Source organism: Apis mellifera, linkage group LG4, assembly GCF_003254395.2.
Source record: "Apis mellifera strain DH4 linkage group LG4, Amel_HAv3.1, whole genome shotgun sequence".
Taxonomy (NCBI): Eukaryota; Metazoa; Arthropoda; class Insecta; order Hymenoptera; family Apidae; genus Apis; species Apis mellifera.
In genome coordinates, this window is record NC_037641.1 from 10,765,180 (window position 1) to 10,781,953 (window position 16,774).

At 47.1% G+C, this 16,774-nt stretch overlaps 1 protein-coding gene across 5 annotated transcripts in view; it reads right to left on the bottom strand.

Moving 5' to 3' along the window:
* The window catches only part of LOC411019 (neuropilin and tolloid-like protein 2), a 72,850-nt gene extending 57,663 nt beyond the window's left edge, over window positions 1–15,187 (bottom strand). Inside the window, exons 1-2 of one of the 5 annotated variants that reach the window (XM_394492.7) lie at window positions 14,826–15,187; window positions 12,871–13,249 (exon numbers count right to left, since the gene is read on the bottom strand). In XM_394492.7, coding sequence (XP_394492.6) covers window positions 12,871–13,006 — 136 coding nt within the window. In that variant the 5' untranslated portion in view covers window positions 13,007–13,249; window positions 14,826–15,187. Of the gene's footprint in view, window positions 1–12,870; window positions 14,294–14,763 lie in introns of those variants that run through there. The other 4 variants (XM_006567255.3, XM_006567257.3, XM_006567256.3 and 1 more) reach the window with 4 other exon arrangements.
* Window positions 15,188–16,774: the final 1,587 nt, after the last annotated feature.

Genomic DNA, 16,774 nt, shown 5'->3' on the forward strand with positions numbered 1-16,774 from the left:
GGAATTTGTAAACTTTCGAACCGCTTTCGAATCGAAAGGAGGAGGAGATGTTTCGCGGGTTTTATTATTTCGAGAGGCGAAAATTCGGAGGAAACGAATCTCGGGGCAACGTTGTTTTCCACCGCGATATTTGCGATTCCTCCGCATTACCTGTTCGCCGATATCGGCGAAAATAACGATCGCTTATTCTTTCGTCGATGAGTGTTTGATCGAGTGTTGGCGAAATTGGGCCGATCTGTTTGCCCGTAAACACGGCCAATTTACGCTCAAAGAGGAGGGGAGGGAAATAGCTTGTTAACATCTTTTCGCCTATCGAGCTTGTTTGCTCTCGCATTTTTCAATTTATCCCAACCATTGACTCGTTTGTAGAAACAAACGTAACAATTTATCGATCGGATCATCGTTTTGCTTTCGTTTCTCTCCCCCACCCTCCTCCATTCCTTCTTTCAATATTTTCACTCGTCCCGTCGAGTTTTTCCGCTACAATTTGCGCTCCGCTTCCTCGCCCGTATCTTTCAACAAATTTCTGCCACGCTCTACGTATCTGAGTGGCCAGAAAACGTCAAAACTTCGGGTCGACAAACGACGAAGGGACGAAACGTTTCCACAATGGACCAACTTTGCATTATATTACGCCAAGATAAATTTCTCTTTCGACAATATGGATCAATCTCGTAATCGCTCCCCCTGTTTTTAACCACCAGGACAGACTTTCCTCTCGACGTGACGTCTTATATATGAAATTTCAAAGAGAAGAAATATTGTAATATTGTCTGGAAACGGAGTAACCGAGTCGCGCAGAGTTATCGATTGTTTATACGGAGCATCTCCTTTGCGAACAAAGGAGGAAAGTTCGGTCGCGTAAAGCGCGTTGAACATACTTTGGTTTAAAGTTTCGTTTCCACGGCGTAAAGAAGTAAATAAGAAACGCGAGGAAGATATTCCGCCTCAAAGAATCCCCTCCTCCCCTATCTTTGTCTCGAGACGAACGCTCAATTTCCTCGCTTCCTGCCGGCCAACCTTCCGCCGATTTCAACCCTGAAAATTACGCCGCCCCTCCCCGATATTTCCTCCTTTCGAATGCATCTTTCACCTCCCTCTTTCGAGCAAAGTTGGGAGGAAAGGAAGTTGCGGCAACTTTTAAAATTCTCCACCTATCCTCTTCGAGGCGAGGGATGAGATAGGATTTTTTTACACAAGCGAACGAGATTTTTAACAGATCGTCGGATCGAGGGCTCGAAGATCGAGTTTTTCCTGCTTAAAACTGCGGTACGATATTAGGCAGGATCTTGGGTGTGGCAGGATCCGCTATTTTTCCTCTTTCCCTCGCCGCTTCCTCTTCCGCTATTTCCCCTTATTATCCTCCTGGCCCATGCCCCAGTTCCCCGCTTAACTTCAGCCTTCGCCTTTTCTTCCCCGAGAATTATGTCGGCGCAAATGTTTGCCCTGCCTCCGGCTCGATGTACGTCTCGCGGTTGGGATTCGAAATTTGTCAGCGAGTCGTCTTTCTCTCCCGCCACTGCGCCGGTAAAGAAACCGGAAATAGAGAAAGGGAGGCTCCCTCGGCTCCCTCCCGTGATTTAACGAATTCACCGCTCCTCCTCCTCACCCGGGTTTTTCAACTGTTAGAGAAATCTAGCGGCAGGATAAACAAATTCAAATTTAGAGTCGGAGACTGCCAGAGACTGATTACGCCCTCTCTTCTCTTGTTTTCCTTCTTCTTCCTCTCCGCGACGATGTTTGCGCGAGAAGTGCTCTACGACGTTTCTAAATACGTGGACTTTAGGGACGCGTTTTATCAAGGCGAAGAAGTCGATGAATTTCTTTTCTTCTTTTTCTCTTTTGGTTCATCTCTGATCCCCAATTTCCGTGTTAGATGCGTGGGATAGAATAGGATAGGATTATTCTTCTGGAAGATTAATTTTAGAGCGAATGTAAATTCGGATTTATCATCTCTAATTACAAATTTCTTACGTTAGATGAATACAATAGGATATTTTTCTAGATTGATTCTAGGAAATGTCGATTCAGATTTGTTTATTTATCAGTCAATTTTTAAATTTGCGTCGGATATATCGTCGGGTGTATCAACATGTCGCATGAATAATCGGATATACGACGGAATAAAGGAAATTACAAATCGTTTTCATTTTGCATTCAGAGCACGGGACACGGGAGTAACGAGACACGGGCGAAGCTTTAGCTCCAATTCAATCTGGACGAAAATACAGACGGTTTCCGGCTGTAGAGGAAGAAGAATACGAAGAATGTACGCAACGAGCGACACGCCGTTTCGAGTCGAAACGTTTAGTCACCGGTCGAGCCGGAAAAAGACCTCGATGCTAACTTTCCGCTTTCCGTAGAGGAGAATTTATCGAACGAGGAACGCGTGGACGGATGAAAAGCGGGAGAAAAAGAGAAGGGAGGGGATTGTGCCGAGGTAGCAAATCGGACGAAGCTCGGCGTAATTTACATCGCTCACGATCGACCAACCTTGGATTTCCCCCGCCTCTTCGACGATCTTTGCTGCTTCGTCGAGTTAAAGGGCGCCCCTCTATTTACCCTTTAGAATTTTTCTATTCCCCCTCCCCTCCCACGAAATAGTCGTTTCACGAAAATCGAGACAATTCGAATCGCTTCTCGCCTTATTTCTCTTCCCCTCCCCCTCCTCCGCATAAGCTAATTTACGTTCGAATAGCCGGACGATCGAGCTTCGACGAAGATTGAAATCGAGCAGTTTCCACGAGGACGCAGCTGGACGTGGCAGCTATTTCCATGCAAATACGATCGACTCGAGCTGATCGACGTTGGATCTCCTCTCTGGATACCTTTCGCAGGGAAAAAGGAAGGAAGGAAGGAAGGAAGGAAGGACGAAAATATCCCATGTAAAACGTCTGTCCGTTGTCCGTGGAAAACCGCCTCGACAATTTTCTCGATTTTTCTCGGTCGGAAGAACTGTGTTAGCGGGGCGAAATCGGTTGCCAAAAATTCGTCGGAATTGGGTCGATTCGAAGAAGCGATTCCTCCGCAAGGTTTATTAACAAAACTCTCCGTCTCGTAACCTTCGTCTTCCTCAAAGCGAAATGTAGGTTGATGTATTAATATCATTAATTCACGCACGAACGTGTGCGGATAACCCGCCACTCAGCACGCGTTCGTTGCTCGTCGCCCGAATCTTCAGGAGCCCTTCGCTCCCGTTCTCGTCTCTCTCTCTCTCTCTCTCTTTCTCTCTCTTCGAGAGAGAGCGTGGTGTATTTTAAGATGATTCAATTTTGCCACGTGGTAGAACACGAAGATCGAGGGAGAGAGGCGAGACGCGACAATTATGCTCCCTCGATTTCGACTCCTCTGAAAAAGAAAAAGAAAAAAAAATGGAGCTGAAAAGTTTGGAGAATTTGAAAAAAAAAACAAATTCTATACGAATTCTTTTTCTATCAGCGTGCATCTTTAATTCGAGGAGAAATCGAGTCTCTGCGTCCGAGTGGTTCATCGAAACGTAATTAAGGGACAGGTTTAATCCCTTGTGACAATTACGAGGGATTTCTGGGTACGTAGGGTAAGCAAGAGATTAGAGGTGCTCGTTTGGCTTCCCCCCCTCCCCTTCCCAAGGCAATGCGTTCTCGTCGCGTTGTTCGAGAATTCCAGTTTATGGTGTTGCGCTGTGCGCCAAGATAGCCGGGTAATCTTGGAATGACGGGATTAAGATGTTTCTTTTCATTGTCTCTGCTGTTGCTGAGAGAAAACAGAACTGCGCGAGAAGAAACGCGTTTAAAATGATACAATTATCGAAATTATATTAGCAAATTTTCATAAATTTATATTTATAATGGAGTATACGATACGCTCTAGCGGATTATGGGTATAAAGGAAATAATGGCAAAAGCAAAAATAAAAATGCGCCTTAATTTTCTTATTACTTTTTAAATTTTTCTTTCTCCACTTCAAAAGTAGAAAACATCATATACATATATATTCAAACAATGCACACGAATTATTTACGGACAATGTGCATCAGCACTTAAGGGACGAATGGATATTCAGTCAGACGTAATCCTCTCCACGAATGCCACTCGTGTATATTGTCGAGAAAAATTAACATCTATAACGTATATACGCGGATTCCGTAACTCTTCACTCGTGTTTCGCCGCTTTTAAGGAATATTATCCTCGCTTTTAGCTCGAGAACCGACGAAAAGGGAGGGGGCGGCGTGTTAGTGGAAACGATTCGGACAATAGCGTCGTATGAAAAAGAATCGCGTTTCATTTCCCTCGTATCGTGGCCGAACTCGCACGCTCTCTGCAGGAATGCAATAATGCAGTTATTCCCGATAATCGATGAAATCCTTACGCTGCTATCAGTCCACGGAACAAATAATTGCCATCGAGAAACAGTATCGATGGTTGGCGCGCGTTCGGGGAATTTCGATAGGCGGATAGATAGTGCGCGAGTAATTTACTCGTGATTGAATTTTTTTTTTTTTCTTATCGATATTTTTCTCCCCGTGAATCTCTAATAGGCCGATCAATCGCGAGAGAGAGAGAGAACAAATTCGATCTCTTCCCCCTCGAATTTTCACGGAAATACGTCCGATTTCTCTCTTCGTTCTCGTCGCCGATCTTACCGATCCGATTTCATATTCCGGGCGATCGTTTGGTGAATAATCACATTGGCGACCGTACGAAAAATCTGTCGAATGTTTAAAAGTGAACGAGGGATCCATCCGGGAAACGAGAAACGTTGAAAAGTAACTCGATAACGTTTACGCTCGTATCGCGGCGATGAATATTTCTCGAAATATTTTTCATTCCCTCGACGAGAGCCAATTTTAACAGCGCGGTAAGCGTGTAGATCGGAACCGTAGATGGAAACGTTGTTACGCTGTTAGCTGGAGAGGGAAATCTCGCGATTAACGGATTTCACGAAAGATGATCGTAACCGTTGGTTAGAAAAAGGCCGATAATTCGTTGGATTAACGCCACGCCTATATATACGTATATATAGAGAGAGACAGAGAGATACGGGAAAAGGGAATCGCTTTGTTCGAGCTCAAAGAGAAAAATCGTTTCGCCGATTTCGTTTGCCGCGCTTTGTCCGCGGAATTATGCGTTTCCTGGTTATTCTCGATATCCTCGAGCGGCGCGCGAGATGGTTGTAAACGAAAAAACTGGAGGAAGAGGGAGGGAAAAAAAGAGAGAGAGGAAAAAAACTCGAGATCCCCGAACAACAATCGATCCGATTGGTTTGAACGTCGAAAGTTTGGGATCGCTCGAGTAGGAAATCACAGGCAACTTTTACGAATCGTTGTCAGAGTTTCGCGAAAAATATTTTTCTGGACAGGAAGGAGTCGCCTCCGTCCTCGATCGGCACGCTTCGTTTGAGGCTCGATCGTGCGTGGCCGTGTGCAACCGATAAAACGTGGACAGAAGTTCTCGCGGAACGCTTTCAAACTCGGCATCCGTGATCGAAGCTTCCGGTAGGAAGTGGACTGCTGCTGCGTCGCCGGAAACGTCCCCGCCGCCGCGCCATTTTCCACCGATTGCACCGATATCCTTTCCGTGTCTTAATAAATTTTATCGTTTTCCCCGATTGTTTCGATTCCCTTCCGATTTATCTACACATATATATATTTGTATATTTTTTCATAAAGAAGGAAGAAACGTAATTTCTTTTTCTTTAAATAATCGTGGTTTTTCTTTATTCAACAAGAGTTGAGAAGAGTTATTTGTATTTCGATTCGACGAAAAAACTCGCGATCGACGATCTCTCGCGTTTTGCTCCGCCCGAGGGATGTTTACGAGTGATCCATTTTTCAGAGCGTCTGCCCGCGCGAAAATCCACTTTCCACGCTCTCGCAGACCTGTCTCGAGAGCGGCAAAGGTTCGTAGCTCGCTATTTCTTTGAAATTACTCGACAGCCAGTGGGTTTAAACGCTTCTAGAGATTCGTTTACACGCTTCGAATGCCCTCCTCCCCAGATCCAGTCTTGTTTCCAACCCCTCGTCTTCTCTCCTCTCCTTTTCTCGATCGATCGATCATCTGCTTGCAAGGTTATCGTTCGAGGATAATTCGTTCTTCAACTTGGCAAATACGTTATACACCTCTGTGATTTGTATCGCGGCAAACTTGGGTTAAAAGTTTCGCGCTATTCCAAGATCTGCTCGCCACGATCATTATCTTCTGCGCTTTTAGCGAGAAAGTTTTCATCCCGTATTTTTATCCACCGGAGTTAATGAACAAAACGCGCAAAGACGATTCCTTCTTTTTATATATATATTTAACGCTCGAGTCACGACCGCGTCAAAGGGATACAAAGTTTTTTGAACCGCGATTATTTTTCCACCTCCCAAAAAAAGAAAAAGAACATTCGTTTCGTCAAGTCGTATTTCTAGTTAAATTACGATCCCTTGGAAAATACATTTTCCGCTCGTAAACGCATATTTTTCTTTCCCGCAAACTTTCGACAAACTTTCGATCAACGTCGCATATATTTACGCGCTTGGTTTAAAATTGCTCTTACGAGACTTAAGTTAAAATAATCAGAGCGAATTCGAAAGGCGTTCGTGTAATTCGGGACGGGCGCCTTTTTAATGCAAATAAAAGGAGGAGAGGTTCGTTGTTCGAGGAAAGGAGAACTGGAGTGGAGAACTGCTCGAAAAGCTTGGGGCATTAAATCGTAAATGTCGTTTCGAGACACGAACGATTAACGCTTTGGTCGTTCCTCCTCCTTCCCCCGTCGATTCGACCGTCCGTAAGACAAGCCCCGAGCTCGAATCTTGAGAGTCGCGTGTCGAGTCCCGGGGTTGAATCCTTTTCGAGTATTGTAAATGCGTAATTGCGAGAGGCAACGGTGGAAAGCAGTTGCACACTGGTGTTCCACCGGGGTTCGGTGCGCTTATTGCCCGATCCGGGAAGGGAAAATCGAGTGGAAACGACGCGTTTCTACTCGGGGCAGACACGAAATCCAATTTCACTGATGAACGCCCTCCGCGTGCAATTAATCGAAATCTGTCTTCATTGATATCGGCGAGACTGGAAATTTAATTAACCAAATTTTCGCAAACTGCCGCTTCGAGTCGCGGTCGATCTTCTTTCGAAAATTTCAACCGCGTGATACACCGGTGACGTGCGTATCGCCCCCGATCCTTTCCGCCAACGGATCCCGCCCGTTATTGGATTCTGCCTCGATCGGGCGAAATTTCGCATTCGACTCGCGTTGCCTGCTTATCTTCCCGCGCTCTCCATTCATCGATCCAACGCAACTACGGTAAACTAATCCGTCTAGCCTTTCCAAAATCCTCTCCTCTGATTTAATTTCAAGTACGAATCTATCATTTTTTCCGAATTCCATACGGGAGGAGGAGAGATTTTTGATCGTTTCTCTCTCTATCATCGATTCTTCGTACATCTTTTTTATTTCTTTCTCTTTTTTCCACGTGGATAACTCGGATCCACGAGTATGCTATTAATCGTTATGACTTTATCTATTGACAGTGCTTATGATACATCGTCCGGAAATATTTTCGAACGAAAATTTCTGTGAATTTTCAAATACATAAATTCCTTTCCGAGTCGTCAATGTAGTTGTGGAAAATAGACATCGATATATATATATTTCGAAAATATGATTTTCGATTAAGTTGGAACGGAACCTTGCTCGTTTCTCGTTCGGTTATGCTCTGCTACAACATCCATGCTCGGCGATAAACAGTTTTACTACACTTCGAATAATTACATTGCTGTAAATATCGTCGTTACACGTCGAGCGTGTTTCCCAACCGCTATCGACTCGCTCGCAATTCCAATGCGAGTCATCCTTGCGTTCATGGAAATGTTGGATAATTTTAAACATCAAAGAGCAATTTTTCGAAATTTCGATCGATGAAATTCTCCTATTCTATCAATTCCCCCAATTTATACCCTTGGAAAATATTATTATCCCACGGCGAAGCAAATCGATCCATCGTTCGTGTACCAACGATTCGACAATCCTAAATTTCCATGCATCCGGGGAAATCCGCCGTGTATCTTTCCACCAACGTCACGGCTTATTTATAGGCAATTAGGGGCTGCAAATTGTCCCTGTATATATGTGTATATATATCTATATGTATATCCACTTTAATAAACCTTCGCTCGAGCAAGTTGGCGTAGGGTGCTCAAGGTTTTAACCCGGTCCACAGCTGATAACCGGGTTTATCAAGCTTTTCCTCCGGCTGATATTAAATTTTCGAACTCGTCGATCGCTATTTCCTCCCCGTATCTGCCTAATCTCTGCGAATCCCGCGCGATCGTCTACCCTCCAATCACGCTTGTAAACAGGTACGTGTCTCCGCGTGAAGTCACGAAACTAAAATTTTTGTAAAATGTAAAAAATAAAGTAGAGCAACTACTTTAATATTGTAACTTTTTAAATTCGAGAGATAGTGGATAAATTATACGAATTTAAAAGAAAAAGAATCCGATAATTATATAATTATCTCAAATTCAATTCTCTCTGAGGACTAATTTTCAAACGAGAAGAAAAAACATTCCACGTTCTATTTTCAATAATTTACTCGCGATAAATCGAGAAGAAAAAGAATTCGTTCCACGTTTTATTTTCAATAATTTACTCGCGATAAATCGAGAAGATAGAATTTCTCTCGAATCCTCTTCGTAGATCGGTTAAAAGGGATGACCTCGATCCCTGGTCAACGGGAGGAGAAGCAAAGTCTCTCCATATTGTTTTCCGGGCGGTTGCAAGTTCATCAGGCCACGGAGCGGCTTTATTCCGTCGCGTTACAAGCTTCGTAATAAATGTTACGGCGAGGAACGGGATAAATTCCAGGTTGCCCTTTGTGCGCGCCAAGATTCGTCTTTCCTTCTATATTGAAATGCTTAACGTCGCTGCTAGCGTTCACCCGCGATGACAGCGTCGACGTCAGGTGTGACGGGTGAAAAATGCGACCGACTCCGGGAATATACGCCCGAGGAAGTGGATAATTGCGGGCGGACGTGAAATCGACGCCGTGAGGTATACGAACGTTATGAATCTTTGAGCCACGTTCCGATGATTCGCGCAACATTGTCCTCGAGATTTCTCCTCTTAAATGAAGAAACGAGAAATATACGAAGCTCGTTTAAATTTCTATCCGTGATTATCGCGGCGTTTCGTTCATCGATTCAATGCGTAGTTTCCGTAAAGATGGAAGCGGCATTTCGCGTAACGAACAGCCGCGTGCAAGCTTTCAGAGGGAAGGGTTCGAGAGGGAGAGGGATGATTCGAGCTCCCTTTCGAAATCCATCCGAATCGAAGCATTCGAATCCCCGATTCCTCGCTCTCATTTTGTATCGAGTTTCCATACGCTGTCCCGGAGAAAATAACGAACCGTGGATAGGGCGGATGCAAGAGGAAGGGGAGATGCTGTGTGAAAACAACAAGCAGCAGAGGGTTGGAGAGCGGGCAAAGAAAGCGAGCCGGCGTTCGAGATAAAACGCGCGTGCATCGGTTACGGCCGTTATCAAATAGAATCGAACCTCGTTTCCTCCTCCGCTTTCTATGAATCGCGGAAACAAAGAGAATCGCGGTCCATTTCCGCGAGAGATGAAAACGTCGAGCGGTAACGAAGCTGCAAGCCGATAATGTGCTTACTCGGGGGGATCGGTGGAAAGAGGATTTTCAAAAGTGTCTACTTCCCGGTACTTCTCCCGCCAGAGAGACAGCTCGAGGAGACACGACAGATGGAAATCGTGAAAAACCCTTGAATCTACCCGTCTACCGCGAACGAAAAAAAAAAAAAGGAAAAAAGGGAAAAAAGAAGATCGAGAGAGAGGGCGAGGTCTCGACTCGACCGATGAATTATGCGAGAGAATGTACATCCGGGGCAAATTGACCGGCGATAATTCGATCGCTTCGTGGATTGCTTCGGCGCAACAATCACCGCCTACCGGTAATTATCACGGTGGAAAGGGTCGAAGGGTGGAAGGGTCGAATCGACGTTTCGTTCCGCCTGGAGATAAAAAAAAAACACGGTCGAGGCTGGAGAATGGAACGTTCGTTTTCGACTACGAGCAATTCGTCAGAGGAAGATGTTGAAATTGCGGTTGCCTTCTCGACACCTCTTCTTCTCTCTCTCTCTCTTTCTCTCTCGACTTACGTTTTCCTGCGGAAATTTACGAGTCGAAGAGGATTATCGACTTACGTGCGTAACGGTATAATCAATCAATCGCGCGAATTCGTTATGAAAAATGTAAAGCGGAGCTTTATCACGAAACTCTCTATCGAGGAGCGCGAATCGGATGAAATCGGATTACCATCCGTTTCCTTTGTGAATCGGCGATGAGATTAGGCCGTACCCGTCATCATCCGTCAACGAAATCGTATCGACATTCGAGCCGCGTTAATCCCACCTGTTTGCAACGTGGAAAATGAGCGAAATATCCTCAGATTACCGTACGATTTGCAACCCAATTCGAACCAATTTTGAATCGTGGATCCGCAATTTAAAAGGATATCCCATTTCCTTTTTCACGCTCGCTCGTCAATCGACCGATACGAGAGGAGATGATAAATTAACTTCCAGCTGGAAATGGAAACAAATTAACCGATGAGCAAATAAATTCGTTTAGAGTCAAGTTTGGTCACCGCGAGGGTTGTTTTCGATGCTCTCTCTCTGTTCCTTTGTTGAAACCTGATTCGGGTAAAATTGCAGCGCCACGCGAAACTTGTTTTCTCGCCAACGATTGACATCGTTGGCCACGGGGGAGATTAAACTGTAGATCCGCTCCATTTCTGGGCGGAATCGTCGAAACCGGTTGCTCGTCTCACGAACCACGCGACACGTGTCGCGAACTCGTGTATTCCATCCGTCGTGAGACGGCGCGCAAAGGGGAGGAGAGGGATCTCGATACAACGCCGCTCGAGTGATAAAAAGGCAATCGAGTGGGTTGAATCGCGAGAACGATACAGCTGCGCTCTTTGACGAGACTCTCTCTCTCTCTCTCTCTCTTTTTTCTTTCCGTGGAATGGAAACAGTATCGTTTCACGGATCGATGTGCAGGTCTCCCTTTGACGGAGACTTAGCTGAAACTTATCTGAACGATGCAGTCTTCTTTGCCGCGAGCCTGGCATTTCCCCCGATAGATGCATCCGGCCGCGGACAAATCGACGTTCCTCGCGAATTTCGAAGAAGGAAGACGTTCCTCCCTCTCTCCCCCTCCCCCACGGGGAAATTATAATTTCTTCCTTTTCCCCCCGAGAAGCGAGGAGCGTAAAGAATATTACGATCAAAGTCTCGATCGCGCGTTCCAGATTGCTTACGACGCTTCGTATAATTTTGCAATTACCAGAAGCTTGTTAAACTGCCTTTGCTTGTGGATCTCTTGCCTCAAGAACAACCTTCCTCACCGCCCTCCCTCCCGATCTCGCGTTTATATTTAATGGAGTTTACACGATGTACCACCCTCCTCGAGGGAAACTTTATTCATTTCACTTCTATCCCGAATAATCCTGCTTAATTAAACGTCACTTCTCGTCCCTCTTCGGCCGGATTAGCCGTCCGAGCGATATCGTATTTTCGATCGAAGTCGAAAATTTTTTTTCCGGCCCCCTGCCCCGGAGGGCGAAAGCGAGAAACCGTCGCGGTTAAACGCCGCGGAACGGTTTTTAAGAATGGAATAAGGGGGACCGATGTCGAGGCGAACAATGGAAAGAACGTTGAAATTCCCAGCGATAATTGGGGAAAGCTAGATTTTCCTCCTCCAACGATCCTTCCTCCCTTCCCAGAAACGAAACGAATCCCTTTATAGCTGAACCGTGGGGAGAGGGAATCAACCATCGTTGAAAGTAGTATAGTTTGCGTGTTATAGAATTTAAAGCTCGCCTCGAAGAAATTTTATTCGTGGTTTTTATCATTGAACATTGCCTTCACTATTTCACAGTTGATACCTATTTTTCTTCTCAGTCACGTATAATTAAATATATTCATCGAGCTGAATCCGTGCATTTTATTTATCGCTTTCACCGCCCGGTCGATCGATTTTTGCTTGGCCGAGAATAAGGGAAATCGTTCGAATTCGAAAACGTGATTAACGCGATTGTACGCAAAGTGAGAATGAGAACACGCTGATTGAGAGAAAGCGACCGGCAGAAGATTTTTACGAAGCTCCAAGCGTGGAGGCACGATCGATCGATAGACGGCGGCGAATTGACGGAAATCAAAAGCGACAGAGGCGGGTCCGTTGACGAAGGTCCGATCGATATACCGGACAATTAACACTATTTGACAAACTTGGGCGAATAGAAGCTAGCCCGAATAGAAATTACGGGATCGATCGTTGAATTGGCCCGTTAAAATTTCCCTGCGCTCAAAAACGGAGGAATCGACCGATCAACCGTATATATAAATCTGATTAAACGAGAAATTAATCGAATCGACAGAGGCGAAATTCAAAATTCTCTATATTTTAATTCTCTGTATTACCGCCGCGTTCGCAAATTCGACGAGAGAAATAAAATTTTTCGCCCCCCCCCAACGGACGAATACGTCAACACGCCGCGCACCCCCCCATCCCTCCGCTGTTTCGCCGATAATTAAATTCGTAATTCCAACGTTCCGCGATACTAATTGGGATGTTTGAGTTAGCGCGGTGCCACTCGTTTCGACCTAGCCTCGATCGTTCCGACCGTCGAATCCTCCAATCTCCCTCGAATCAGCGAAAAACCACCACCACCACCACGATCTAACAGGTAGCAGCGGGACGCGTCGCGGCCTCGAGCGAAAGATCGGCCCAAGATATTTTTCGTGGCTCGCTCGAGGATGGAAGACGGTCTTGGATCGAGTCTAAATATATATATATAAAAAGCGGGAATAGAGACAGTGTTCCACTCACCGAGTACGAGCAGCAGTAGAACTTGTTGCGGGAGCCGAGCCACCATTGTGGGCTCCTCCTCTGGCGCATTTATGAATTGAAATCGGCCGTGCACCGTTTCCACACTCACGATCACACCCGCCCCTTGCAACAACATTCATTTAACGTTCCTCCCAGCTTCCTCCACCGTTGATCCGGTCCGTCTCCTCCGACCGCGCTCCTCGTCGCCCCGCACCCCCGCGCTCTCGCACGCGCGGGCCACGCGCGAGTTTTTCACAGAGGCGGAGCGCGTCCCACCCGCCTCGTTCCCTGTTCGCCTCGTCTCGCTCGCACACCACCGACGTTGCCGCCCGCTCCACCGCTCGGCTCGGGATCTCATCCGGCGCGCGACCGAACGTTGCTGCGTATATCGGTGCCCCGATTCAACGACGCGCACGGGCTGCGCTCGATCGCTAGGGTTCGTCTCCCTCGATTATCACGCGGTAATTACGTGTTTCCCAACGGCTATTCCGTCGCCTATCGCCGCGATTTTATTTTAATCGTGGAGGGGGTTGAGAGGAGAGCTCGACGATGATTCGGTCGACGAGAAAAAAGCGTAGGTTCGATAAAAGCTTGGAAACGAAGAGAGAGAGAGAGAGAAGGAATTTTCGAGAGGAGAGGGACGAACGTGAAGGTATATCGAGGTATATCACCGGCGTGACTGTCGATCGAATATTCCTCGCGGCAAAGTATCGAGGCACATCGGTGTAAATTGAAAACCGATAAGCCTGTTCTTGGATAAGCCGTGAATGGATTATCACTTTGATTCGCGTCACTTTCGCGCGCCGATCAGTCCACCCGCGATTTTTACCTCGTCGAAACGAGAAACGTCCAACGATTTTTTTCCTCGCACGCGAGATAGAAAAGTTTTCGAAAGTCTTCGCGCGAAGATTCCGACGGAATAAGCGCGAAGGAGGACGTTCGTTTTTCGTTCGACGCTTGGACGAAAGCCGACCGTTCCGTCGGAATCTGCCATCCCGCGGAAATCACGACTCCCAACTGGCTTCCACCGGCTTCGTGCCGCTTCGTAAACTGACTGTTAATCCCCTACCGCGGCGACGAAATAAAAAAGGCTCGTTTAATTTCCCGTCACGAGCGCGAGAAGGAAGAGGCGGAAGAAGAAAGAGGGGGGAAAATCGTCACGTCGGAGCTTTTCCTCGCGGGAAGATCCTCCCTCCCCCCTGCTATAAACTTTTCATTTCGTTTGTTTTTCCCGTGGCAGAGTGAATATGCATGGCCACGTGAACAGCCACTTCGTAAAAACGGCCACTCCTCCTGCCTCGTGCTCTTTTTAGCCGCCGGATTTTCGACCGCTCATCCCCTCGCTTGTCAAGAGATATATACAGAGACAATTATCGGATCGTTTCCTCCTCTCCGATTATTAAAACGATATAAATATATATATATATATATATATATATATATATGTGTGTGCGTATGTATGTGCGTGCGTGTAAATTTGTACGTGTATATTTTACGATACGCTGAAATAATAAAAATATTTCTTCCGGACGAAGAAAAATTCCTGCTCCTCCTCCTCCCGTGGAAGCGTTCGAGGAACCGAAGCCTCTTTTAAATTATCTTATCAAACCCGTCCCTCGAACTGGTGGCGATCTTTCGAGGCCGCTTGGCCGGGTGCCGAGATTTTTCGTGGATATTTATGTCGCGGCCGTGCATCGGTCTCTGCTCCGACCGAATCATCGAACGATATGTAACGAGAAGCTCGCAATCCTTCGTTTCGCGAAACGTATCCGCCCTAATAATATCCCGCAAACGGGGATTTTGACGAACCCTTCGATCTCGAATCGAGCGCAAACTCGTGCCTCGTCGTCGAGAAGAGAAGAGAGAGAAAGAGAAGAAAGGAGAACAACGCACTTTTCTTTTCCTCTCCGTCGTTACTCGAGTCCCCAACACTTAAACACAGTTGCTGCACCAACCCTTCCGTTCCTTTCCGTTCCTTGCCGATCCGGGTCACTTCTCACGCACACGTACACACACACACGTACACGTATATACACGTGGCGAAAAATCGCGGGGGCGAAGAGATAGTGACAGAGAGGGGGGAGAGAGAGAGAGAGAAGGATACGGAAAGATACGGCACCGAGATGTCGCACGCGGAGTCTCACCGCCGACTGAGTCTCTCGCCGCGGCTCCTCTTCTTCGTTCGCCCCCTCCTGCGCGAGCACGCGGACTGGACGCGCCGCTACGGACGGCTCGGCGGCGCCTGGTCGCGAGTTCCGCGCGAGCTCACGCGAGCCGCCGCGCGAGAACCTCTCCGCTCGACTGTTCGTTCGCCCGCCCGTCTCGCGGCCACCCACCTGCCTACTTTCCTCGCTCCTGACCGTCGCTCTCCCCTTTCCCTCTCCTCCCCTCCTCCCTCTCTCTTTCTCTCCATCTCACCCCCTCGCTCACGCGTGTACGTGGGGCTAACGCAGGGGGAGGGAGAGGGAGCGTTGGAGGAGCGGGGATTCGCCAGGAAATTTGCGGCAACGGCGCGTAGTCGTAATTGCGTTCCCTGATAATTGTCGCCGCGTAATTGTTGACGCCGTTTCTTATTTTCCAACTACCGCGGGCCGGCCCATGCTGGTGTAATCTCGTTTCGGTTTCCGCTGTCCTGCGCTCGCTTTCCCGCCCAAGCGTTTTTGCCCACTCGTCCGGAAAAGGGAGGAGGAATCGGATATCGCGGAAGGAAGGGAAGAAGTGGATCTCCCTTTAAACGATAGACCCGACCGAGCGAATGGTGGAAAGAAAAGAAACTTGTCGGATCGAGATTGGACACGTGACATGGTGTGTGACGATGCGACGTCGCGATATATGAGACGTTACGTAAGTTTAAACAGAGGTAGACGACGACAGAAGTTGGCCGCGGCCAAACAAACCAATCGTGTGCACAGCGTAATCGAGATCCGGCAAATAATCTTCGCATCGATGCGAATCGTTGGAGAGGCGGCTGTTTGCCGATCATATTGCTCCTCCGCGTCTCCTTTGGGACGTTTCCGGTTCCCTGGATAACGGAGAAAAAGAACCAGTTATGTATATGTATGTATATATTCTTATTGCTCGTCCAATTCGTCGAAGCGCGAACGATCGTACGATCAAAGGATACGTTCGATACGTAGAGGTAAAGCGTTTCATCGAGTAATTTGCTATGCCATGACATTCATTAAATACTCGTATAACGATTGTGCCAGCCGTTCATTCCGACGCGTTACGAGCATAAACCGAGCCAATACGCGAGACAATCGAACGAGCGTGGTTGCCTGCTTATGTCGGGCCAAGGGTTAACAGAATTTACCGCTGGAATTTTGATGATATGTTTGAACGAGCGACTCCCCTCTTTGCTCCTCGATCATTGCATTTATCGTATAATATATCGAAACCGCTTCGAGCGAAGAGAAAAGTCTCGTCCAACGATCCGAGGAGACGAGATATGGAAAAGAGGTTTCGTTTCGTAGGACGAAATTAAAAAGAAAGGAAGGGTGGACGCGGTGACGTTAAGCGGAAGGCACGGAGAGAAAAGTCGGCGGTTGGCCGGCAAAAGGGCAGAGAGCGCAACCTGGCTGATCGAGCACCCGTCACTGGCAGACGTCTAACCGACGTTTTCCAATTCGCGCGGCCATTCACCGACCGACAAAAGCGGCGCTCGCTCTTTTGCAAATTGCAAATTGCGGCCGCCGTTTCGCAGGTTCTTCTCTGGAAAAACGCATCGCCAGCGATACTTTTCCCCTCGATCTTCACGCACACACGGGCTTTGAAATTGGAAACGGCCTTTTGATCTTCCGACCAAACGCGCCAACTTTCATCCCCGCGCGAATCAACGCGTTGACCGGTTCACTGGTAGTCTGATTCTGAGCCGGATTCCCCTTAACGAAAAGGATCGCCTATA